This window comes from Capra hircus, chromosome 1, assembly GCF_001704415.2.
Source record: "Capra hircus breed San Clemente chromosome 1, ASM170441v1, whole genome shotgun sequence".
NCBI classification, from domain to species: domain Eukaryota; kingdom Metazoa; phylum Chordata; class Mammalia; order Artiodactyla; family Bovidae; genus Capra; species Capra hircus.
Genome location: NC_030808.1, coordinates 145,965,792 through 145,990,886, shown reverse-complemented (window position 1 = coordinate 145,990,886; position 25,095 = coordinate 145,965,792). Strand labels below are relative to the sequence as shown.

The following is a 25,095-nucleotide window of genomic DNA, read 5'->3' as shown; positions in this document are numbered from 1 at the left end:
TGATGCGGGACCCACCCTTTCCTGGGCTCCGGGTCCAGGGCCAGCTGTGCATCCGCTCTCCTGGGCCCCAGTCCATGCCTGGGATGACCACAGCTTCTCCATCCCCATGGCCCCCAGAGACCCCATACTGCTGCCCAAGCAGACCCTCTCCTGACACACGGGGCCTGCTCCTCGACCCTGGGGAAGGGCCTCCGGCACCCCAGCTACAGAGTCAACAGCCAGCACGCGCAGTGCCGGCGGCTCTCGTGGGATGCGGTCATAGCCCAGAACACCCCTGCAGGCTGGCTGCCACAGGAGCACTTAAAAACATACCTCGGCCGGGCTCCTCCGAACCCTCTGCAGGCAGCTCTCCTTCCAGTGCTTCTAGCTGGGCATCCTGGGAGGACGTCCCCGCTGCTAGTTGGCACTGGTGCTTTTCTTCTAACCATGTGCGCAAACCCAGGCTCTCCTTTGGGGAAATCACAGAGAAAACCTTATAAACAGCCTCTCAGCCTGGTTCCCTGACCCTGCCTCCCAGAGTTCCCCATGGAACCCCCCTTCCTGAACCTCACACACCACACCACCTACTGCCCCCACGTCTCACTCCAAGAAGGGAGGCAGGCATATCCACTGGAGTCAGCTGTGGGTTCGGGGCCTCCCTGCACCCCACACCCATTGGAACCCGGGGCCCACCCTCCACGTCCCAGGGTCAGACCTGCTGGGCCAGCCGTATGGCCAAGGCCCTCGGCTGAAGGGGCCCCACTCTGCCCCAGGATCCCCTCACTCCCTGCTCCATGCTTCCCATCCAGAGCCCATGCTGGGCCGCTCCTCTCAATGACGCTCCTGGACACAGAATCCCGAGCGTCCTCATGTGAGGATGAGAGGGAGGGCAGAGGGACCCGAGGCTGGGTCAGCCCTTCCTGCTCCCTCCAAGAGGCAACCTGTCACCGATCTCCCTCAGATTCAACAGAGATCTCATCAGCCTAAACATCCAGCTCTCAATAAGCTCAAATCATCCTTTAATCAAGACTGAAGTCCTCGTATGGTCACTGGAGAAAACAACTTGACTGATGGGCGGAATCAAGTGCCCCCCACACTCAGCGCACAGTGGGCTGGGCTTCTGAGTGGAAGAGCAGACCCAGCGAGTCGGTGAGAGCGACTTACCGGTCAGGGAAAGAGAAGGGGTGGGGCCAGACATTAGCCCCGCCGAGCAATGGCCAGTTCCAGACAACAAAACAAAAACAAAACACAGGAGAGTGGGGGCAGGGAGCTGAGAGCAAGGGCTGCCAGCTTTGGAGAAACAGGCAGAAACACGGCAGCAACACCCAGACACGTGAAAAGACATCCTGGCTCAGTGACAACCCAGGAGTCGCAGCCAGAGATTTACTGGCCAGGGTCAGCGTTGGCCAGAGGGGCGTGAGGGGTCCCACAGCCAGCTAGGGGGAGTTCCACCAGGCACCCTCAGTCCACATGACATGTCAACACGTCAAATACACACGAGGCACAGGCATCCACCATGCACACAAGCCCACACACAGGATTTCTGCTCAAACACACATACGCTCCATGTTTCTACATTCCCTCAGACGACGAGACACAATTTATAAACCTACGCGAAGAAACAGGGACAGAGGTGACCAGTGGGCCAGCAGTGAGCAACCGCTGGAGAGCGCAGGCACACAGAAGGCTCGGAGGAGCACGCGTGAGCTGCCCACACACCCGGGAGGCAGGCAGGGGGTGCAGGGGGCACAGAGGTAACTGCAAGACCCCCAGGGGCTACAGATTACGGAGGCTGGCAAGGGGTGGGGACCCCACTGTGTCCCTCACCTCACGGAGCCCAGGAGGAGACTGGTAGAGACCAATGGCCCTGGGAGAGAAGGCTGCACCCTCCCCCCAAGTAGAGCCCTCCCCCCTCAGTCAGACAGCCCCCAAGACCCCACAGTGCTTCACGCCTCCTGGGATGGCACAGCCTTCGGGCACCAACCAATGCACAGACCACCATCGTCCCACATAACACAGAGACCCAGATGGATGGAGACAGAGCAGAAACCTCTCAACACTAACAGTCACCGTCAGAGAAGAGACCAGGAGCACTCCATCCCTGACACTGAGCAGAGAACGAAGACTAGAACACAGAGCCAGAAAGCAAAGTCCTTAGAAATTAAAAATGACTGGCACTTCCCTGGGGGTCCAGAAGCTTCAGATGCAGGGGGCGTGGGTCCAATCCCTGGTCAGGGAACTAAGATCCCACATGTCCTGTGGCATGGCCAAAAAATGCCAACATAAGAAAACTTTTAAATGATAATGGAGATAAGAAACTCAACTTCGGAATTAGAGGAGCGAAGATCTCCTACCCTCAAAGACGCCTAGACAAATATAAGAAGAGAAATGAGGACTGAAGGACACCAGTGGTTTCCCTCTGGAGGCCCAGTGCGACACTTGCTCACAGGAGACTCAGAAACCAGAGCGCACTGAAGAACTGGCGTCCAAACAGCTGAGCAGCAGCTCCAGACATCGATCTGCTTCTCTCACTGCGCACTGAACCCAGGGACAGTAAGGTGTGCCCCTGGAAGCTGCAAGAAAACCCGAGGAGTCGTAGGAACTGCAGACACATCTACTGTCTCCTGACTGGCACAGCAGCCGTCGCAGCAGATACACTGTATTCTCCCATGGCTGATCCAGCAGACACAGCCGTGACGCAGCCTCAAGGGCTTTTCAGGTGGAGCTTATTTATGCTTACAGAGCAAAAGCATCCCATGGCCAAGCGGGGTCATCGTGACGCACAGTGCTATAAGTGATCTCAGCTGTCATATAAACATGTATTTACACAACACGGGGTGAGAGCAAGAGGCCACAGGCCGAGAGAGCCTGGCCGCACCATTCTGGCTAATCTGCTCTTTCCCTACAGTGTCCCAGACTGAAGAGAGTCAAGGCCCTACCTCTGCCTAGGATGAAAAACGGACCCAAACCCAGACTAAGCGCCGTCACAGGACTCTGAGGAGCATGGGGGGCTAAGAGCTGCTGGAGGCTCCCTGGGTTGAAATGGCATGGGTTGCCATTTCCATCTCCATGGGATCTTTCCCACCCAGGAACTGAAACCAGGTCTCTTGCATTACAGGCAAATTCTTTACTGACTGAGGTATGAGGGAATCCCTGATGAATGTTGGGATAATGTGTGGCTTTTCAAATTAGTGATTTTGTTTTCTTTGGGTAAATACTCAGGAGTGGAACTGCTGTATCTATTTTTAATTTTTTGAGGAACCTCCTTCAAGTCAGGCTGACAGCACAGCCTTGCCCAGAGCTGGGGCCGGGAGGACAAAGAAGCCACTCGCCCCCTGGAGCTCTTCGTCCAGACAGGTGCACAAGGCTTCCAGCATCACAGAGAGCCCGGTGAGCCCCACTGCCAAAGGACAGAAAGGCCAGAGACGGATGGCACGGAGGCCACTGGCAGAGAGCACAAAGGCCACTAGGAACACGCCCAGCACGCACGCACCCAGTGCTTCCCTCTCAGCGCAGGTCACCAGCACGCGTGAGGCAGGCGGTCAGGGAGCTCATGGAGAGTGTGGGACCTGGGAAGGACCCAAGCTGCCATCCACCCGCCTGCGAGTCGTGCTCTGAACCAGCCAGGGGGTCGTTTTAAACAAGCAGACACAGTCAGCCTGTGGAGATGCCAGAGACACAAGAGCAAGCCTCCCTCCACTCGCCAGTGTCATGGAAGAAAGCTTCTGTGAAAAGGATGGACATCCAGACTTGAGAACATAAAGACAGCTCATTTCCCAGCTAAAGATTAATGAAATACAGCCTTCTCGTGATATACTGAGATGCTCATATACCTCAATAGCACACACACACAAAAAAACTGATTAAAAAGCAGGCAGAGACCTGCAACAGACATTTTTCCAAAGAAGACACCCAGACGGCCAAAAGTTATGTGAAAAGACACTCCACATCTCAAATCGTCAGAGAAACACAAATCAAAACCAGTGCGGTATCAGCTCACACCGGTTAGAGCAGCTACTGCTAAAAAAACAAATAACAAATGTCATCAAGGGCGTGGAGAAAAGGGAATGCTTGTGTACTGTTGGTGGGAAAGTAAACTGGTACAGCCACTGTGGAAAACAGGAAGGAGGTTCCTCAAAAAATTAAAAATAGATACAGCAATGCCACTCCTCAGTATTTACCCAAAGAAAACGAAAACACTAATTCAAAAAGCCACAACACCCCAATATTCATCAGGGATTCCCTCATACCTTAGTCAGTAGAGAATCTACCTGCAACGCGGGAGACCTTGGTTTCGATTCCTGGGTGGGAAAGATCCCGTGGAGATGGAAATGGCAACCCACACTTGGAGAATCCCATGGACAGAAAAGCCTGGTGGGTTACAATCCACGCAGTCGCGAGAGCTGGACACGACTTAGCGACTAAACCACCACCGCCACCATTCATGGCAGCACTATTTACAACAGTCAGGACGTGGAAGCAGCCTGAGTGTCCATTTGCATACAGACAGACAGATGAAGCTGTGGCAGCTACGCACGTATAGACCTACACACACAGGAACTACTACTCGGCCACAGAAGAGGAGAGCCTCCCTCCTCCTGCAGCCTGGAAAGCAGGAGAGCCCGGTTCTCCTCCACAGAAGAGGAGAACCTGCAACAACGTGGCCGCTCCTTGAGAGTGCCACACCAGGTGGGTCAGTCAGACTGAGAGAAGTGCTGCATGGGCTCACTTCCACCTGGAATCTAAAAACCCACCTCCGGGAGAAGAAACTGGGGGTTGCCAGAGGCGGTGGAGGGGTTGCGGGCAAAGTGGGTGAAGGGGTCAAACTTCTAGTCAGAGGACAAGAGTCCCAGGGAGCCTGCACAGTACAGGGTACAGTCAACAAGGCTGTGCTGTCTGTGTACAGGCGCCGAGAGACAGATCTGACAAGCTCTCATCGGGGTATAGCCAACAGTGCCACACCATCTGTCTACAGGTGCTAAGAAAGGAGATCTTACAAGTTCTCATCAAGGTGCAGTCAACAATACTCTATGTCTATTTACAGGCACTGAGAGAGATCTTACAAGTTCTCATCAGAGTACAGTCAACAACACTGTGTCTGTCTATAGACACAGAGAGATCTTACAAGTTCTCATCAGAGTACAGTCAACAACACTGTGTCTGTCTATAGACGCTGAGAGATCTTACAAGTTCTCATCAGGGTACAGCCAACAACACTATGTCTGTCTACAGGCGCCGAGAGACGGATCTGACAAGCTCTCATCGGGGTACAGCCAACAGCGCTACACCATCTGTCTACAGGTGCTAAGAAAGGAGATCTTACAAGTTCTCATCAAGGTGCAGTCAACAATACTGTATTGTCTATCTACAGGAGCTGAGAGAGATCTTACAAGTTCTCATCAGGGTACAGTCAACAACACTGTGTCTGTCTATAGACGCTGAGAGAGATCTTACAAGTTCTCATCGGGGTATAGCCAACAACACTATGTCTGTCTACAGGCACTGAGAGAGGAGATCTTACAAGTTCTCATCAGGGTACAGCCAACAACACTGTATGACTGTCTTTCTACAGGCACTGAGAGAGATCTTACAAGTTTTCATCACGGTACAGTCAACAACACTGTGTCCATCTACAGGCACTGAGAGAGATCATACAAGTTCTCATTGGGGTACAGCCAACAACACTGTATTGTCTGTCTACAGGTGCTAAGAAAGATCGCACAAGTTATCATCAAGGTGCAGTCAACAATACTGTATGCCCATCTACAGGCACTGAGAGAGATCTTACAAGTTCTCATCGGGGTATAGCCAACAACACTGTACTGTCTGTCTACAGGCACTGAGAGAGATCTTACAAGTTCTCATCAAGGTGCAGTCAAAAATACTGTATGTCTATCTACAGACACTGAGAGAGATCTTACAAGTTTTCATCAGGGTACAGCCAACAAACAACACTATGTCTGTCTACAGGCACTGAGAGGAGATCTTACAAGTTCTCATCGGGGTATAGTCAACAACACTATGTCTGTCTACAGGCACTGAGAGATCTTACAAGTTCTCATCAGGGTACAGTCAACAACACTATCTGTCTACAGGCACTGAGAGAGGAGATCTTACAAGTTCTCACTGGGTACAGTCGACAACACTATGTCTTTCTATAGGTACTGAGAGAAGTGGTCTTACAAGTTCTCATCAGGGTACAGTCAACAACACTCTACTGTCTGTCTATAGGCACTGAAAGAGGAGATCTTACAAGTTCTCACTGGAGTACAGTCAACGACACTACTGTCTGTCTACAGGCGCTGAGAGAGGAGATCTTACAAGTTCTCATAGGGGTACAGTCAACAACACTGTATGTCTATCTATAGGCACTGAGAGAGGGATCTTACAAGTTCTCATTGAAAGAAAAACGCTCTGACTGGTGGAGGTGCAGGTTCACCAGACTGACCAAGGAGGCCTGTCACATCACACCCAGGCATCCAGTCATCACACCAACACTGGACACTCAGGTCCCGTAAGTCACACCTCAAGACACAACAAAGCCGGCCCATCACCTCAAGCTGCTCCCGCTGAAGGCTGAGTCTGTCAGGATGGTGTCTTTCTTCTTCTGGTGTCTCTTCCAAACAGGCACTGGGTGAATTCAGAGAGAAGCTGTGTAGCAAGAGCCTGACGTGGCACCTTGCCACCAAATCCCACTGTCCCTGGGACCCCACTTCTGTGCCAATCTGCAGGGCCACGCCCACCCACTTTGGCCAGATGTCACCAACCACACCCACATGCAGGTCAGACCAGTGCCAGCTTCAACATCACCAGGCCAAGACCCAAACATGAGTGTGTTCTCCTGGGCTGGGCTGGAAGCCACTCACCTGGTCCCCATGGCCTCCAGCAGGGAGTCATCCCTCCCCTCCTGCAGCCGCCGCTGCAACAGGGTCAGGTCCTCCTGGTAGCTCCGCTCGGCCTCCCTCAGCTTCTCTTCAAAATAGAGCCTCAGCTGCTCCAGTTCAGACTCGTGCCGGCTCCTCTCCTGCTGCTGCTGCTGCTCCAAGTCTCTCTTCAGGAGCTCCAGCTCCTCCACGTGAGATGCCCGGGCCAGGAGCTGCTCACGCAACTCTTTATGGATGGACACAAGCAAGCATCTCAGACACGGCACTCGAGGAAATGAGACACTGAAGACTCCACAGCGCAGGGCCAGCAGAGAAGTGTAAAGCGGGGGCCCCATCCCACCCCAAAACCTGTGAATGCACAAAGGCCCCCAGGGCTTGTGCTACGAGCACAGGGCCTGGAGCAGGAAGACCACCAGGGGGACCACCCGGGCGGCCTCGGCAAACCCCAGTGACCCGCAGGAGCAGGGGGCTTTCTCAGGTTGGCTCCCCAAGCCACGGGGGCTCTGCAGACAGAGGAGGGGCCGCCTCTGGGCCACCAGCCAGCAGGAGATGGGACCTCAGTCCCACAGCACTGGATTCTGTCAACGGGAAGTCAGGTCATGGCAGAGCCCAGCACCTTGACCTCAGCTGTGGGTAACCCTGGGCAGAAACAGCCACGCCAGCTCAGACTTCCAAGCTAATAAATGTGGGTGTTTTTAAGCTGCTGAGATGGAGGTGTTTTGTTTACAGCAATGGAACAGTAATACCGACCATAAACAACTGTCACCACCACCACTATTCTGACTAAGAGGTGCTGCCAGCTGGCCCACCGCAGCCAGTGACCAGCTTTCAAATAACGGGGAAGGAGACAGGTCACTGTCCCAAATCTGCGTCCCCCATGAGGGCCGTAACCACACAGGGGAGGGCGCAGAGGCAGCACACAGGCTGTAACCCCTGTGTGAAAGCACAACTGAAGCCCAGGCTCAAGTCAGTCCACCAGCTCTGCCTGGAGCCGCCCTCTCCCAGGGACCACCAGGGTGGGTACGGGGCACGCGGAGCCTACACACCCCTGCAGCCATCACGGGTGATCTCAGGTCCTTTCTCCTAACTCTGTCCTTCGTTCCCAACAACACAACAGGGCAGATCCTACTGTGCAAGGCCTGTGTGCAGAGCAGCAGACAAGCCCCCGCCTCCTGGCCCTGTGCTCCTGACTGGGTCTTGTGCCCTCAGGAAACGTGGCATCACCCTCCAAAATCAGAGCTCAGAGCCACAGGAGCCTGACAACACTTGCCAGAGGTAAGCCTGCAGGCCCAAGAGGTGCTATGCAGCAAGGCACACCTGTGCCCCGAGTTCCCGCATGAGAACAGCGTTTCCATGGTGCTTAACCAAGCCCCGTCAGAAGCCAAGGCTCACGTGTGAACGGTGTGTGTCAACACGAAGGAGGACACAGGCTTCCAGAATCATTGCTAGCTTGCCTATGGTGAAGCCCAGGGGCCGCCACAGCTCTACACAGTGACACCACAGACCTCAAAACGCACACAGGCTTACAAGACCACTTTTTCGGGCTTGCAAAACTGTTAACTTCTAGTTTGGGGTTTCAGCAGTTCAAACTGCAGCCTTCCGTTCCAGGGACCTGAACTGGGAAGACAAGGTGCTCACCACTCAGCTCCTGCCTGCTGGACCTCGCGGACTCAAGCTGGGCCCCCAGGCACTGGATCTCCTCCCGGGACCGAGCCTGTAGCTCCTCATAGGATGCACGCAGCCTCTCCAGCTGGAAGAGCAGGCACAGTATGGGTGCCGGGCTGTGGCCCTGGCACCAGGTGAGAACGCAGCTGCCTCAGCCCAAGCCCACCCCATCCCCCAGTCGGCAGCCCGGAGACCATCCAGAGGAATCCATGGCAGCCATGGTCTCACATGTGGATGCCTCTCAGGCTGTGGCCTCGTTCCCTGCAGAGACCTGCCCCCTACTTTGTCAAGGAGAGTGGAGAAGCCCCCTCCCACCAGCCCCCTTCCCTATCTGTGACCTTGGTCCCTTACCCTCATGCAGCCTGTTTGGTTTTCTCCAAGCTGCCTGGTCAACCTCCCTGGGAAGCATCTCCTCTTTCAGGGTAAACAGAGCTTGCACACTGGGTGTGTGCCACGTGCCAGCCAACCTTGCACCACTGGAGCTGAGGTGCACCACCCGCCTTCCTGGGGGCCTGGGCTGGAGTGGCTGCCAGGCTCCCCAAGTCACCAGCGTGGGGCCAAGCCTCCAAGGGAGAGGGTGGTGCTGGCCTGTGGCTGCCCGCTGCCTATGAAATGGGCCCTTCATTTTTCAGGGCACAGGACAGAAGATGCCCCTCTGGCTGCCTGTTTCCAGGATGGGGGACTGCCACAGGCCCCACCCGGACAGGCTGCCCTCTGTCTGGAGGAGAGACAGGAGCCAGCACAGCAGGGCCAGATCCGGCTCCTCCTGGGCTCCATGACTCTCTCCCTGCAAACCCATGCACCAGCCTCAGCTAACTCCATCTGCCAGTCACTTTCTGATTTCTTGAATCAATGCATGGGGCACTGCTTGGCTGTTGGTCTTGGTGATAAAGGCCCTTCAGGTTCTTGAGTGAGATACATCCACATCACCCACATTTTGGTACGTAGAGTCCCATTGGAATAAAGTTCTGAAGATGTGAGCAGCAGAACCTTGCACCCTTGATGGCTGGAGCCTGTAGACGTTCCAGGGGTGCTTGTCAATGGCACGAATTCTCCAAGGGTAGGACTGGACACCATCATTAAGTCACAGTCACAGACTTTACCTCCTGATGTGGCTACCTACTGCCTCTAGCAAATACTGAGAGTCCCTTTAAATTAGGGCTTAGAGTATGGAGGTCCCTCAAAAAACTAAAAACAAAACTGCCATATGACCCAGCAACTCCTGGGTATACACCCAAAATAATGGAAAAACTAATTTAAAAAGATATATGCACCCCGAAGCAACCTAAGTATCCACTGACAGACAAACGGATAAAGAAGACGTGGACACATATAGAACGGAGTACTGGCTGCACGTGCAGTCGCTCAGCCATGTCTGACTCTTGTGACTCCATGGACTTGCAGCCCACCAGGCTCATTCTCCAGGCGAGAATACTGGAGTGGATTGCCATCTCTTCCTCCAGGGGATCTTCCTGACCCAGAGATCGAACCTGCATCGCCTAGGTCTCCTGCACTGTCCAGCAGGTTCTTTACCACTGAGCCATGTGGGAAGCCCATAATGGAACACTACACAGCCATTAAAAAAAAAAAATACTGCCATCCACAGAAACATGGATGGACTGGAGAATATTACACCAAGTGAAGTAAGTCAGAAGGAGAAAGACAAATACTGTATATTATCAGGAACATGTGCAATCTAAAAAATAAAACAAATACATACACAAAAAGACTCACAGTTATAAAGAACAAGCTATGGTCATCAGTGAGGAGAGGGGAGGGGAGAGAGGCAAGTTAGGGGAGGGGATTAAGAGGTACAAACTCTTAAGTATAACTAAGTATAAAATCAACTATACTGTATAACAGAGAATACAGACAATATTTTATAATAGCTATAAATAAAATATAATCTTTAAAAACTGGGAATCACTATGTGGAACATCTAAAACTCACACAGTATTGTAATTCACCTACATCTCGATTTAAAAGTAAAAAAACACGTAACACAAATTAGGGCTTAAATTTTGGCTGATGACAGAGCGTGAATCCAATCCAAGGTCTCCTCAACTCCCTCCTGCACTGACAATTCAAAGAAAGAAGCCAGTGCCCACCTCCAGCTGGTTCTCCTTCTCCTTCTTTTGGAACTTCCGCTCCAGCTCCTCCAAGTACTGGCAGTGCTCCAACTGCAGGTCTGCACGGAGCTTGCTCAGGGAGGCCTCGTGCTGCGCCTCCTGCGTCTGAAGGGAACCTGCCAACGGGCCGGGGCCTCAGTTTGTGACGGCAGTGTCCTCCACCTGCAGCGACAGCTGCACGCACCGCGTGTCCCCAGGCTCCCTGCAGACCCTGTTTTCTCAAGACTCTCTTCTTAGGACTCTCCTCTCCTCTGGGACAGAGGGAGAGGAGGAGGAAGGGGAAGGCACAGGCCAGCAGACAGTGCCTACTGCCAGTGGGTGTCACCGTGTAGTAGAAAGTGAACGACTGCATATTACTTTTTTGGCAGCAAAACAAACATGTCCCAGTAGAAGAACACGTAAAACTGTCTCTGAAACGAAGGGTTCTGGAAATTTCAGGGGACCCGAGAGGCCTGAGACCCCCGAGGCAGGACCATACCGGCTCTGTCCTGCTGGCCCGTCACACGCCAGTCTCCCTAGGATGACACAGGAAAACCAGCCCCTCCAAACTTGCTCATGTTACTTAAAGACTCACATTCAGCTTGATTTTTGGCTTGAAAAACCTTCTCCAACTCAGCTTTTTGTTGTGCCAATTCTTTCTTAAACTGGTTTTGTAAATTCTCCAGTTCTGACCGATGCTTTTCCAATAATTCTTGGCGCAGGTTTTCTAAACATGAGTCTCTCTCAGAATCCCAGTCTTGCTTCAGAATCTAATTTAAATGAGAAAGAGAAAATGATAGCCAATGGTTGATTACTGAGGTAAAAATATTTCAACCTCGCATTCAAAACCCAGTCATCCCTGCTCAGATGAGACTATGAGTACAGCATGCGGCTTGAGATGTCCAGTCAGACAGGAACAGCAGCAGGCAAACATCCCAGGACACAAGGGCCTGGACCGCCGCCAGAAACAGAAGTGGCCTCGGAGCAGAAGCACAGGAACTTAGCTGACAAGCCAGGCATCCGTCACCCATACAGACCCAGGTGCTGCAGCAATATCACCCAGCTCTGCAGGGCCAGACTCTGCCCAAGCGCCCCGAGCTGGACAGCGGGGACTGAGGGTGCCCTGAGCTGGGGCCTGAGGCTGTCCTCCACTTGCCACCTGTCCGGAGTGGCCAGGACACAGTCCCCAACAGCACCCGCTACCGCTGCCGTCACCAGTGCCAAGAGCTCTTCTACAAAGGTGGACTTGAAAAAGGGACGGGCCACAAGAGTCAAAAGTGTGGTGAGGGATTTCCTCAGAAAAGAGCTAATCCTGTTACACCCTAAATCAGAACTCTCCCCCCAAAGAGGGCATGGAGTGGGAGCAGCAGGACAAGCAGAGCACCGGCCGGTGCGCTCAGCGCTGTCAGCACACCGACCTCTGCCTTCACCCCCGGGGACGCTCGTCCCGCATCTCCACCCCACCACGGCTTCCTAAGTAGTGTCCACATCTCCCGTCCCTGAGGACCGAGGTCTGTGTCCTGAGCACAGCCAGGGCCAGGCCACAGGGCTGCTCAGAAGCCAGACGGGAGGGAAGAGCCTCCCATCACACCAGGCCACACAAAAGACTCGAGCAGTTGCTGAGGAATCCACGCCGGGCAGACAGAGCAGTGCACCACACTGCCCTGGCGACTCCAGCTACGACTGCATTGTGAGAATCAAGTGGGAGACCCCGGCGGGTGAGGGAAACACCACCTACACGGAATGACACTTTCCCATCCTATGTACCTCTATCATCTGGGCATTTTTTTCCATTTCTGATTGTAGCTTCTCCTTCAGCTCAGCTGTAAGACAAACAAACATGACAAGTGGCTCGGATCACCGAGGCTCAGACTTCCCCACAGTCTGGTTCCCCAGAGAGGACAAGGCTCTGGCGCCACAGGCCACTTCACAGAACACTCGCCAACACCAACAGGACAGGACAGGAGGCACCTGAGAGAATCGAGAAGGTGAAGATGGCTGCTTTGATTAGCAAATCACGCTTGTGCCCAACAGAGCACAGGAGGCGTCCAGCCAGAGCAACAGTCTAGGAGGGCCATGTGAGGCTGGCTCTGAGCCTCGCAGATCACTGAGCCCGCCTCATCCTGCTAGCAGAACCTTGGCCCATCCGCCCCGCACCGGGCCCCACGTACACCCACAGCCTGGAGTCCAAGATCCTGCAAGGCCAGCTTCCAGGCTGGGTGCTGGACAATAGGTAAAGACGTTTCAGGTTCCAACAGCTCCCCACCGGGAGGGAAAAAGCACTAGAAAAGAGGTGCCAGGCACTAGGGGCAGAGGAGATCAACTGGGCCAGGGGGTGCAGCTGAGCGTGGAGCTGTGGGACCAGCAGTAGGCGACAGCCAGCACCACCAGGTGCCGGGAGGGTGGCCCAGCAAGCCCGGGATCCATGCAGAGATCCAGCCACCGCCCTGCAAGGGCAGGTTCCACCAGGTCCACGGGGGCCCCGCCCACGGCAGAGTGCAGGGAGTGGAGGGCAGATGGGCCTCTCTGGGGACTGTTCCCAGGGGTGCTGGTGGAGGAAACAGCATTGAAACAGGCCTAGGACAAGCATGTTTCATATTTTTAAAATTTAACAAAAGCAGGGGAGGACATGGAATAATATCCTTGTGTTTGCCTGAATCTCTGTGAAGATGCATCAGAGGACTGAGGGGGATGCTTCTGAGGGGTAAGGGGGGAAGAAGAGGAAGACTCTGCAACCCAGGGTGGGTCAGAGAAAACAGCCCAGGGACTCTTCTTGGGGAAAAACGTTCTGAGCAGGAAAAACAAGAAAAGCCACCAAAGTGCTGCCTTGAAACAGTTTTAAACGAGTGAGTTATACGGTATATGAATTACAGCTCAATAAAACTATTACATAAAAATTGATTTTTACAAAAATACCAACAAAAAATGTACCAAGAAACATAAAAAATGACAACATAAAAGTTCACTTTAAGGCCAGAGAACTGCAAGATTGAAAGGCGCCTGAGGTGCCACCAGCAGCAAGACGGCCTCTGAGCACAGTGAGGAGCCAGGGGTGGGGTATGGGTGGGCTGGGGGCTCTGAGGCAGTGGTAGGGGTCCAGTAGGGGATAGAGGTCCAGGTTGGGGGTCCAAGGCAGGGATTCGGGTCTGGGGTGGGGATGAGGAACTGGGGTGGGGATGGGGGTCTGGGGTGTGGGTCTGAGGCGAGAATGGGCATCGGGGATGGGGGTCTGGAGAGGGAATGGGGGTCTGGGATGGGGATCTGGGATGGGGACTGGTGTCTGGGGTGGGGGTCTGTGGCAGGGATGGGGGTCTGGAGTGGGGATGGTGGTCTGGGATGGGGATTGGTGTCTGGGGTGGGGGTCTGGGGCAGGGATGGGGATCTAGGGTGGGCTGAGGTGGGGATGGAGGTCTGGGATGGGGGTCTGGGATAGGGATGGGGGTCTGGTGTGGGGGTCTGAGATGGGTGTCTGGGGCAGAGATAGGGGTCTGGAGTGGGGGACTGGGGTGGAGGTCAGGGATGAGGACGGGGGACTGGAATGGGGGTCTAGGATGGGAATGGGGGTCTGGGGCGGCCACAAACCGTGGCCAGAGACAGAAAGTGAAGAAGCGACGAAGAAACTCACAGCTCTCACGCCAGGACCCTCTGTCAACACCCCCAGGTTGTCGCCCAGCCCCGTGCACAGCCACCGTGCGTACCTGCCTCCTCGCGGACCAGCTCCAGCTCCCGGCGTGCACGGCTCTGCAGCAGGGCCCGCTCCTGTGCGTGCCGCCCGGTGAGCTCAGCGTGCAGCTCGGCCAGTGCTGCCTCCTTCTCGCGCTGCAAGTGCGCCTGCGTCCGCTCCAGCCGTGCTGCGTGCATGTCACTCAGGCTCAGGCGCAGCACCTCCAGCTCCAGCTCCTGGAGGACAGTGAGTTAGTTGTGTGCCGCCACGAAAGACAACGTCATGCCGCCCTCGTGAGGCATGCAGTGTTGCAAACCATAAGGACAGAGGTAGGATGGTGGCTGCCAGGGGCTGCGGAGATGCCATCAGCGAACATGGTTTCAGGGTGATGAGATAAGAGCTCTGGAGACAGATGGAGCTGAAGGATGCACAACACTGTGAATGGACGAGCACCGCTGAACTGCACCAGAAGCATTAAGATGAGAAATCTTATGAGTGCTTTACTAGGTTGGTACAAACGTAACTGAAGTTTTTGCATTGCTGAAATTTGCTATCTGATATTAGTACAAACGTGATTATTTTATAGATAATTTTGATGAGCATTTCTTACTTTTTTTCTGCTAATGACTTATTACTTTAAACTAGGGAAATGATGTTAGACAAAAAACAAATTCAAGCAATTTTCTTATTTGAGTTCAAAATGGGTCATAAAGCAGTGAAGACAACTCACAACATCAACAACGCATTTGGCCCAAGAACTGCTAATGAACGTACAGTGCCAAGGAGGTTCAAGAAGTTTTGCAAAGGAGATGAGAGCCTTGAAGATGAACAGCATGGTGGCTGGCCACTGGAAGCTGACAACAACCAATTCAGAGCAATCATCAAAGCTGATCCTCTTACAACTACACTAGAAGCTGCGGAAGAACTGATCGACCATTTACAGTCTTGGCATTTGAAGTAAACTGGAAAGGTAAAAAAGCTCAATAAATGAGTACTTCATGAGCTGACCAAAAATAAAAAATATCACTGGTTTGAATTATCATCTTCTCTTATTCTATGCAACAACAACAAACCATTTCTCAATCGGATTGTGATGTATGACAAAAAGTGAATTTTATATGACAATCAAGGACAACCAGCTCACTGGTTGAACCAAGAAGAAGCTCCAAAGCACTTCCCAAACCCAAACTTGCAAAAAAAAAAAAAAAAAGTCATGGTCACTCTTTGGTAGTCTGCTGAAGGTCTGACCCACTATGGCTTTCTGAATCCCAGCAAAACCATTACATCTGAGAATTATGCTCAGCAAGTCGATGAGATGCACCAAAAACTACAAGGCTTGTAGCCAGCTTTTAACAAAATGGCCCCAATTCTTTTCCATAGCAACGTGTGATCAACTTTAAAAGTTGAATGAATCGGGCTATGATGTTGATTCAGCCACCATATTCACCTGACCTCTCGCCAGAAGACTCTCAGTTCTTCAAGCATCTCAACAATTTTTGCAGGGAAAATGCTTCCATAACCAGCAGGAGGCAGAAAATGCTTTCCAAAGGTTCACTGAATCCTGAAGCATGGATTTTTACACTATAGGAATGAGCAATCTTATTTCTCATTGGCAAAAACGTGCTGATTATACCAGTTCCTACTTTGATTAATCAAGAAGTGTTTGAGCCTAGTTGTAATGATTTAAAATTCATAGCCTGAAACCACAATTGCTTTTGTACCAACCTAATACAATTTTTTAAAAGACCATGACAAAAATAGAGGTTGAGGGAAGTATAAACAGAGTTTAAATAATTATGCAAGAGGAAAGTGAATGTGATTAAATTTATACATAGACAAACTAAGTATACATACTGTATTTCATAACCTCACCATTAAAAGAACAGAAACTGTGTACTATTACTTCAAAATGCATAAAAGGATAATTTCTTTGTAAATCCCATGATAAATAATAATTCAAAGAAGGCAAAACAGGTGAAAAGAAAGGAACAAAACAGGCAAGACAAACAGAAAACCCAAATTAAATGTCTGGTGTAAGTATAGGCACAGCAGTGATGACATTAGATACAACGGAATTCACTGCCAAATAAGAAGACAAATTGTCAGGCTCAGTTAAAAATCAACCCTATGCTATTCACCAGACATACGTCTTAAACTGACGTCTGCAGAGATGCTAAAGGTGAAGGAGAAAAGAGACCAGGTCCATTTACACAGAGCTCCACGGCAGAATCAGCAAGTGAGTGCTCACTTGGGGTGGACAGTAGGGATCAGGGCCAGCACTGTCCCACCTCTGACCAGCAGGGGGTCACCTGCTGCGCATGGTGTACTCATCTGGTGGGCTATATGCAAGCTCTGTGTATTTTTCCACAAAGATGCTACAAGTCACAGCTTAAACAAGTATGAAATGTGTATTTAAGACTGGGTCTCACAGACTCCATCAGAGACCATTTTTCCAAGCCCTATGATCTAGATTTCTCCTGCAATCATGCAGATTAAAAACCAAACTTGCTCACTGCTATAAGTAGTGTGAACTGAGTCCAGCCAGAATCGAGTGTCTAAAATACCATTATTTTGTATTAACTTCTAATGGAGTATAATCTATAAAACTACTGAATCACCATGCTTTACACCTGAAACTAACATAATGATGTAAAACAACTATACTTCAATTTAAAAAAAAACACATAAAATATAAGACTTTCAAGACAACACTTTGATATTGGTCAATATCTAATAATTTTTCTTGCAAATGCTAACAAAACTGAATTGATTTGAAAAAGGAATCAATTCAATATCCATGGAAGTCACACCAAGCACTCTGGGAGGAGCTGGGACAGTAACACTGACGCCCAGCCTGCTCGCCCGACCCCTGCAGCGTCTCAGTGTGGGCCAGGCCTGGGAAGCACACTGGTCAATGACAGAAACCCACAGGGCAGAAAGGCGGCTTCCCGCCTCCACACTCACCCGACAAGTGAGGAGGGCGCGAAGTGAGAACTTCCATGCAGGGAGCTCCGCCTCCGGTTCCCACGCATGGGAGGAGACAAGGACCCACCTTAACAGGGAACCCAGGGAAAGCTCACCTTCGTCATGACCCCGGGCTGCTCTGCACAGTGGCCATCCAGCTTCGGCGGTGTCCTCTCTCTGCTGGGCTCCTGCAGCTGGCGGGGAAGGGCCAGGAGGGGTGTCCACAGCAGCACCTGGGCGGCCCCAGCCCCTCTGCCCCCGATCCCTCCACCTCTGCCCCACTCCAGGCCTGCCAGGTCCATCAACAGTCTCCTCCTAACCAGTCTCAACTCTAAACATTTTTTGTAACTTGTTTCCCTCATGATGGTGCTGCATGATTTTTAATGAATCCTGTTTCTTTAAGTTATTTCACTGTGTGCTTAACGTTTAAATAACTAAATTATAGTTTCTCCACAAATCCTGGCCTTTCACATTCATGAACATTTTCTAGGCTCTTAATCTGATACAAATTCAAATATTTCATCTTCAAGATTTTCCTTTTTTGATAAATCTTTTCCTTAAAAACCTGTAAAGTAGAATTTCATTTTTCTAACTCACCTCAAAATTGAATTTAAAGTTTTCCAACAAATTTCCCCCCAATAGTTTTGACACATAAATTTATAATAATCTGGGGCTTTTATCTGCAAGAAGGCTCAGTGCATTCTCCTTGTCAACTCACTGGTGGCTTCCCACCACGTCCATATGGGCTGCCAGACCCGACGATACATCACTCACTGCTGTCAGAGTGTCAGAGTCTGCTGGACCCAACTGCAGTTAGCAGTTTCATTTCTGGGCAGTTATAACTACTTGAGAAGGCTAGTATAATTTTATCTTTCATACGGGCCTTCCAAACAACAGTGAAAAAAATCTTTTTTTTTTTTTACTAGAGTAAAACATTTTATCTTGCAATTACTGCCAGACCCCTGCACTTACCTAGGATGCAAGATGGATCTGAGCAACCTGCTTCTCCTATAACACAATGCTATTTCATCATCATAAGGATGAATCCGTCAATTCAATTATTCCCAAGCATGCCAACAATGCCTTAAATAACGAGGATGCAGAGGAAACACTAGAAGGGCAAGGGGCAATGAACTCCTCTCTCCTCCAGTTTTCTACGTGACTAGAGAGACCATCTTTGTGTCCTGCTTTCAAGGTGACAATTCAGGGAGGGGCTTCCCTGGCAGTACAGTGGTTAGGACTCTGAGCTTCCCCAGCAGGGCGCACTGGTTCAAATCCTGGCGTGTGTGTGTATGTGTGTTGCTTAGTCGTGTCCAACTCTGCAACCCCATAGACTGCAGCCCACCAGGCCCCTCTGTCCATGGGATTCTCTAGGCAAGAACACTGGAGTGGGTTGCCATTTCCTTCTCCAAAAGGAACTATAGAAAGAAAGAAAGTGAAGTCACTCAGTCATGCCCAATTCTTTGCGACCCCATGGACTCCATGGAATTTTCCAGGCAGGAGTACTGAAGTGGGTTGCCATTTCCTGCTCCATCAAATCCTGGTAGGGGACCTGAGATCCCACTATGCCATTTGACATGGCCAAAAACTTAAAACAGCCCAGCAAATGTGAAGCTAGCATACTGGGTTATTCTATTTATAAAACACTCAAAACCAGCAAGACTATAAACTATTCTTCTACAAGTCAAGGTGCTCCAAACACAGAAAGTAACGAGACAGATCACAGAATTAAATACAGAAACCAGGCCAGAAAGCCTCAAGCAGACACAGGAGATTGTCTTCACAACCAAAGGACAGGAGAGATCTTTCGGACAGGACACAGAAATCACTAAACACAGGAAGAAATGATAAGATCAACACCAAAGTGAAGAGTATTTGCTTATCACAAGACACCATTAAGAACAAAGCTAGGTAAGCAAGACCAGGAAAAATATTTCCAGTACATATATCCCAAGAAGGGGAGAAGGGAAAATCCACCCACTCCAGTATTCTGGCCTGGAGAATTCCATGGACTCTAGTCCATGGGGTCACAAAGAGACGGACACGACTGAGCAACTTTCACTTTCTTTACTTCTAACAAATAACCTGGAACAATAAAGACAAAAAAGAACCACCGGTTCCCCCAAGACCAAAAGTTGAGCCTTCCTAAGAAAGTTCTCGTAAGCCAAAATGGCCTAAAAGTAAAGAATCAATTGCATTTCTTCATAAAAGTGAAAACCCTCTCTGGATTTCTTTCAGTTAGCAAAAAACAGGTATTAATTTGGCCTTTTATAAAAGTGAAATCGTAAAGCAAACATTAAAAAAGTGGGGATAGCTATATAAACAAATATTCCACTTCAGTTAACAAATTTGTTTTTCGCAAGCATGAGAATGAGCAATTCTGAAGCTTATTTATGTGTATTTTAAGACTGAGTAAATAAAGATATTGTAAATAAGGATGTCAGGTTTCTCACCATGGGTAAAAGGAGCTAAAAGTAAAAAAAGGGGGAAAGCTAGAATAAAATTTGTACTGTTGGATTAAAATTGAAGATATTACTATTAATTTATGATTTTTATTATACATACAAATGAAATATGTACAGATGTGCTTGAATATACATTTACTTACATTTTCCTGCTCTCTTTTGAAACAGCCCAGAAGCAACTACACCCTGCTAGTAATAAGCGCACTGAGCATGCAGATCTTGGCTTCTAAAGCCATTCTCCACCAAAAAGAACCAAGGCTCCTAGAAGAAATGACTGGTTTGGGGCTGTAGAAGGGAAAGAACCAAATAAGCCTGGAAAGTCTTGGTGGAGAAAGTATGGAAGTAGGTGCCAGCAAACAATAAGCGCATGTTGAAAGGTCACAGATGCCAATCCAAAGGCACTCCCAATGGCCAAATGTACGTGTTTCAGCAACAAAACAAACACTGATGGATTAAAACCCATAACAGAGTAAGTATCTAGCAGTCCATACTGATATAAGTGATTGAATAAATAAATAAGTAGGGGAGGAACAACAGTTCCTCCTTAGAGTAAAATACCAATTAACATATGTAGGTGGAATGATGGAAACAAAGTCATCATCCAGCCAACACCACAGTAGTTCCTGCAGGTGAGAGTCCTCAATGAAAGCTAAAACTGACAGATTGTTTACAGGGTCTCTAAGTACCTCCACACTATACACTTATTAACTACAAAGGGAAAAAGAGAAACTTTTCTATCAGAAGAAATCTGGCAGGGCAGGCCCCCCCCAGTAGTGAGACATACCACCCGTGCCTCTTCTCAGATACCCTTGGCAGGCAACATCATCACCTCCACAGTGTTCCTGCTAAAATGTACTACCTGACTTCAATCAGGAGAAAACATCAAACAGAGCCAAACTGACAGGGATGCTACCACATAACTAGCTGCTGCTGCTGCTGCTGCTACTAAGTTGCTTCAGTCGTGTCCGACTCTCGCCCACAAATGTCCAACTTATAAAACACAAAGGAAGACTGAGAAACTGTCCAGATTGGAGGAGACTAAGGTGACAAGGCACTAAACTGCAATATAGAATCCCGGACCAGAAAAAAATGGGAAAAATTAGAAAAAGCTCTAGCAATCAGCTCACAGTATTGTTTCAATGTTTACTGAAACTGCATAATCATTTACACTGTGATTACATAGATATCAAATGTTTCAGGAATCTAGGTGAGGGATATCCAGGAACTCTGCCATTTTTTACAAACTTTTTGCAGCTCTAACATTATTTTAAAACAAACAGCTGAAAAATACAAAACTTTTAAGTTAAAAAAAAAAGACTTGTCTAATCTGAAAGTAAAGATACGAAATAATAAATGCTAACTTACACTATGAGCCTTTCTCCTCAAAGAGCCTAGGCAGGAAACATACAGAGAAAAGACACTGAAAGTAAGTGCTTGGCCCCCTCAGCATGGCGTTCAGGTACTTAGCTACGAGACAAGGCTACTGAGAACCACAGCTCCACCCCAGAGAAGCAACAAGAAGACAGCATGAACAGCAACTGAGGCCCAGTCTCAGGTCTCTGAGAGCACAGGCACTGGAGGGCGAGTCAGCCGGGCACAGGCTGGCCCGGAGGCGCAGGCACCAGAGTTCCGCAGCAGCTCCCAGGCAAAGTCGGAGCACCATGACCAGGCCTTCCCATTTGCCAAAAGTAGCATTCTAGGTTTGTAGGCAGAATATCATAAACTATGCTGGTAATCATCCCATTTTTTTTCAATAAGGCAGTGCAAACACAACATGGTTTTCAGTCAGTCTGCCCTGGGCCACCAATGTTCTGCTCATTCTAGCAAACCCCTGCCCTGCCCCTGCCACACATAAGCAACAGATTCTCCTGGTTAAAGGCCCCTTGCTTATAATACAGGCCAGAGGAGGCCCCAAGGAGAGCCCCCAGCCCTCGACATGCGCAGCGAGGCCACGCACCCTGCACACGCAGGTCCACACCTGCCCCTGCAGCCACAGGGCCTCAAGAAGCAGACAAGACAACATTTCTGGGACACCTTCACCCCTTGCCTCCTCATTCCACGTTCAGAAAGACGGGGAAGGATACAACCAAGAATGAGGCGGATTTGAGAGCACATGAAAGGACGTTACAGTTTAAGTGTCAAAGGGGCTGCTGCACAGCCACACCTGAGGAGGCCACACTTGGCAAGTTTCCGTTACCACAGCGTCACCAACACGGACACTCGCCTTCAAACAGTCCATTCAACATTTCTCAAAATCATGTGATGAAGAGAAAACTTTTAACTGTAAGTTAAACTACAAAAATATACTCCCCATCTGTAAGATAGAGTAAAACCCTCTTTCCCTAACTTCGGATAGACAAAAACAGACCCAACACTACTTTCAGTACATTAGGCTAACAAGAACTCGAAGATAAGCAAAACGTGAAAACACAAAGCTGACTAAATGCACCTGAGCGGCTTCAGCGCCATCAGGGGTGTCGCTGCAGGTCGGGTTCTTGCCAATGTCCAGGCCGCCCAGGGGCCCACCGTCTCTGGGCGCAGCTACCGGACTCTCCTCCGCGACAGGCGCATTGACAGTCGTGCCCTTCCTCTTCGCCGGCGTTTTCTTCGAATGCGTACAGTCACCTTTTGTTTTTCTCTGTCTGAAGTGAGCAAGCTGCGCAGAAATGTAGAAAAGTAGCAGAGACAAAGGTAAGCAAGGAAGAAGCAACAGAACCACAAGGTGAGAGAGCTTGCGGGGAGCATGAGGCTCTGGGGCCCGCGCAGCCCACGTGGCCACACCTGGCCAGACACACGTCACCCAGGTCCCTGCCCCACAAACACCGCCGCCATCAACATCGAGGCACTGGGATTCAGAGTCACACTGAAGAACTTAACAGTGAGGATGGTTAATGATGCCCACAGACAAAGGAAAGCAATAAGGCTGGCTGGCAGAATAGCTTCTCTAGCCTGTAACAGTTTACAAAAAAATTCAAAAATTTAGAGATGCATCTATTTTAAAAACTGATAGCTTAATCAAGGCACGTTCACAGCTTAAAATTATATAAAAGCTAAATCTCTCCCCTTTTGCTCCATTTTCCCCCAGTCAGAGAAATATATAGTGTAGCCAAAACTTCCTTGCCATAGATTCTGAGACAAGGAACAGAAATAGCAAAAAATTAATTAAGCCAGGTCAATCTAACATCCTCCTTTATGGAATCAGATGTTCTAGTTTTCAGGACACAGCTCACCAAAGCACCAGGGACCGCCACAGAATCTCCCGATCAGAAGGCACACCTGGCAGTGTTCAGTCCGTCGAATCTAAGGGTTTTAGATTGCTCACATACTGTTTCTCATAACACCTTATTCAAAAGGTATGATACTAACATCAGCTTTTCACGGGAGGGCAAGGTCCTTCACACAACTGTGGTCATGAAAGCAAATGCATGTAACACATTTGTGTGAATGATAACAAAGGCTCACAGTCTCATGGGCGTGGGAAAATGACAAAAGGAATTTAAGTGAGAAAAACCGTCTGTCAAGACCAGACACTGCCTTCACAACTAGCCCCATCTCCATCAAATCTCATGTCACTGAGTTCCCTTCCTGCATCACAGACCTGGTCCCTCGCCTGTGGTCGCCCAAGGAGAGAGATTTGTTTTTTCCCCCAAGGGTAAAATCTCCTCCTCATTTAGACATATTTAGAAAACATGGAGCTCAGGGAAAACGATATTAAACTCTGACTCAGTTGCATCTCCTTCCCATGTGCCAAGCACACGCAAAGGGAAGAAAACACACTCCCGCCTCACTCTTCAAACCCCAGTCAGAAGTCTGACCTGCATGGTAAGCTTGCAGAGGCCGCTCTGTCCTCTGCTTGACACCCTGCCCTTCCCATCAGAATCTCACACCCTCACCGTGTGTCCTGAATGGTCTCAAATAGAGTGACCCTGCGATTTCCTCATGGGAAGGAACTATCACTGATCCATGTGAATTCCCAATGTTTGACCACGTCTAACCTCAAACAGCAACTTCACAGTACTCCGCAGGTTTTGCCCCCAGACGGCCAGAATGCGGTGGGGCGGGGCGGCTAACCCCAACCCTGATCCAGGTTTTCTCCACCTTCTCAGGGGCGCGTCTGAACTGCACATGGCTCAACCTCCGCAAATTACCGAAAACCTTGAGTACAGGATGGCGCCTGCGTGGATGGTCAAAACCGACTCAAGGAACTACAGAGCTCCCGGGGCACTGCACCCTGGGGACGGGACACCTCCCGGTGGGTTCGTCCGAGCGTCTGGAGCTCCAGGCCCGGCGCGGGGTTGGGGGGAGGAGGGGGGATCTGGGCAGAGCCCTCCGCCCTCACCTGCCGGAACCGTCTACCTGGGCCCCAAGAGGCGCAGGTGCGTCGGGAGCCGGACACCAGGAAGGAGGTGAGGCATTCCTTAGTGTAAACAAGTTCGTGCTCAGGAACACTACTCCGCAAGAAAATTTTTACAGAAAACACCAGGACTCCGTGTAAACGAACATCTGCACGTAGTTTTAATCGGATGGAAGCTGAGCTGAGCCCTAGGGGAAGCCTGTGATGCCCAACTGCTGGGAGGCCTGGCCTCCAAGCCCTCCAGGAATCCGGGCAGGGACTGGGAGGTGCGCAGGTGCAGAGTTGTGGCGACCGCGCCAGCCCCGCACCTCGGGCTTCGGGAGCGGGCAGGAGTCAGAGACACCGCGTCCCGACGACACCACAGCCTGTCAGTAAAGCCGCCTCGCCAGCTAACAAGGCAGCTCCCCTGGGCCCGGGTACCTGCAGGGTCTGGGCTCCCTGGGGGACGGGGTCGGGGGAACTTGCCTTCCTTAACTCCGCCCCTGCCCCTGCGCAAGCGCAGCCCCGCCAGTCCCGGCGTACCCCGCGCCCGCCCTCCCCGCGAGGCGCTGCGCGTCCCCAGCCGCTGATTGGCTGCGGCTGCGATGGGGGCGGGAACTGGCTGAGGGCGGCGGATTCAAGATGGCGGCGGCCAGGGGGTGGCGTCCAGCCGAGTCGGCAGAAAGGGCAAGAGTGCGGCAGCGGCGGGGGCGGCCCCCGTCTGGCTGCGTCCGCTCCTGGCAGGGGGCGGTGGCGAACACTGGAGCCCGCCCTATGGACCCCACGCTGGGACAGCACGGGGAGGAGGCGCTGCCATTTACCTTCGCTCTCCCAGCTTCCACTTTTCTGCGCCGCTGCTCTTGCTCATCATCTTCCATCTTCCTCTGGCGCCCTTAGCCAGTCGCCAGGAGGTGGCTGAGCCGATGCGGCGCCGCCTTTGCTCTATTTACACTCCCTCCCCCTCTCCTGGGCTCACCCTCCCCCCACGACAACTGTCACGCAGACGTGGGCCCGCCCCACGTCCGGCCCCGCC

At 50.9% G+C, this 25,095-nt stretch overlaps 1 protein-coding gene across 9 annotated transcripts in view; it reads right to left on the bottom strand.

Annotated features, from left to right (window-relative positions):
• PCNT (pericentrin) overlaps nucleotides 1-25,095 on the bottom strand; it is a 106,569-nt gene extending 81,474 nt beyond the window's left edge. For 8 of the 9 annotated variants that reach the window (XM_018052426.1, XM_018052438.1, XM_018052480.1 and 5 more), the window contains exons 1-11: nucleotides 24,884-25,095; nucleotides 22,179-22,385; nucleotides 17,381-17,458; nucleotides 14,335-14,536; nucleotides 12,404-12,459; nucleotides 11,232-11,406; nucleotides 10,637-10,773; nucleotides 8,502-8,613; nucleotides 6,846-7,089; nucleotides 6,534-6,609; nucleotides 313-448 (exon numbers count right to left, since the gene is read on the bottom strand). In XM_018052426.1, the coding sequence (XP_017907915.1) occupies nucleotides 313-448; nucleotides 6,534-6,609; nucleotides 6,846-7,089; nucleotides 8,502-8,613; nucleotides 10,637-10,773; nucleotides 11,232-11,406; nucleotides 12,404-12,459; nucleotides 14,335-14,536; nucleotides 17,381-17,458; nucleotides 22,179-22,385; nucleotides 24,884-24,940 (1,480 nt within the window). In that variant the 5' untranslated portion in view covers nucleotides 24,941-25,095. Of the gene's footprint in view, nucleotides 1-312; nucleotides 449-6,533; nucleotides 6,610-6,845; nucleotides 7,090-8,501; nucleotides 8,614-10,636; nucleotides 10,774-11,231; nucleotides 11,407-12,403; nucleotides 12,460-14,334; nucleotides 14,537-17,380; nucleotides 17,459-22,178; nucleotides 22,386-24,068; nucleotides 24,417-24,883 lie in introns of those variants that run through there. The other variant, XM_018052489.1, reaches the window with a different exon arrangement.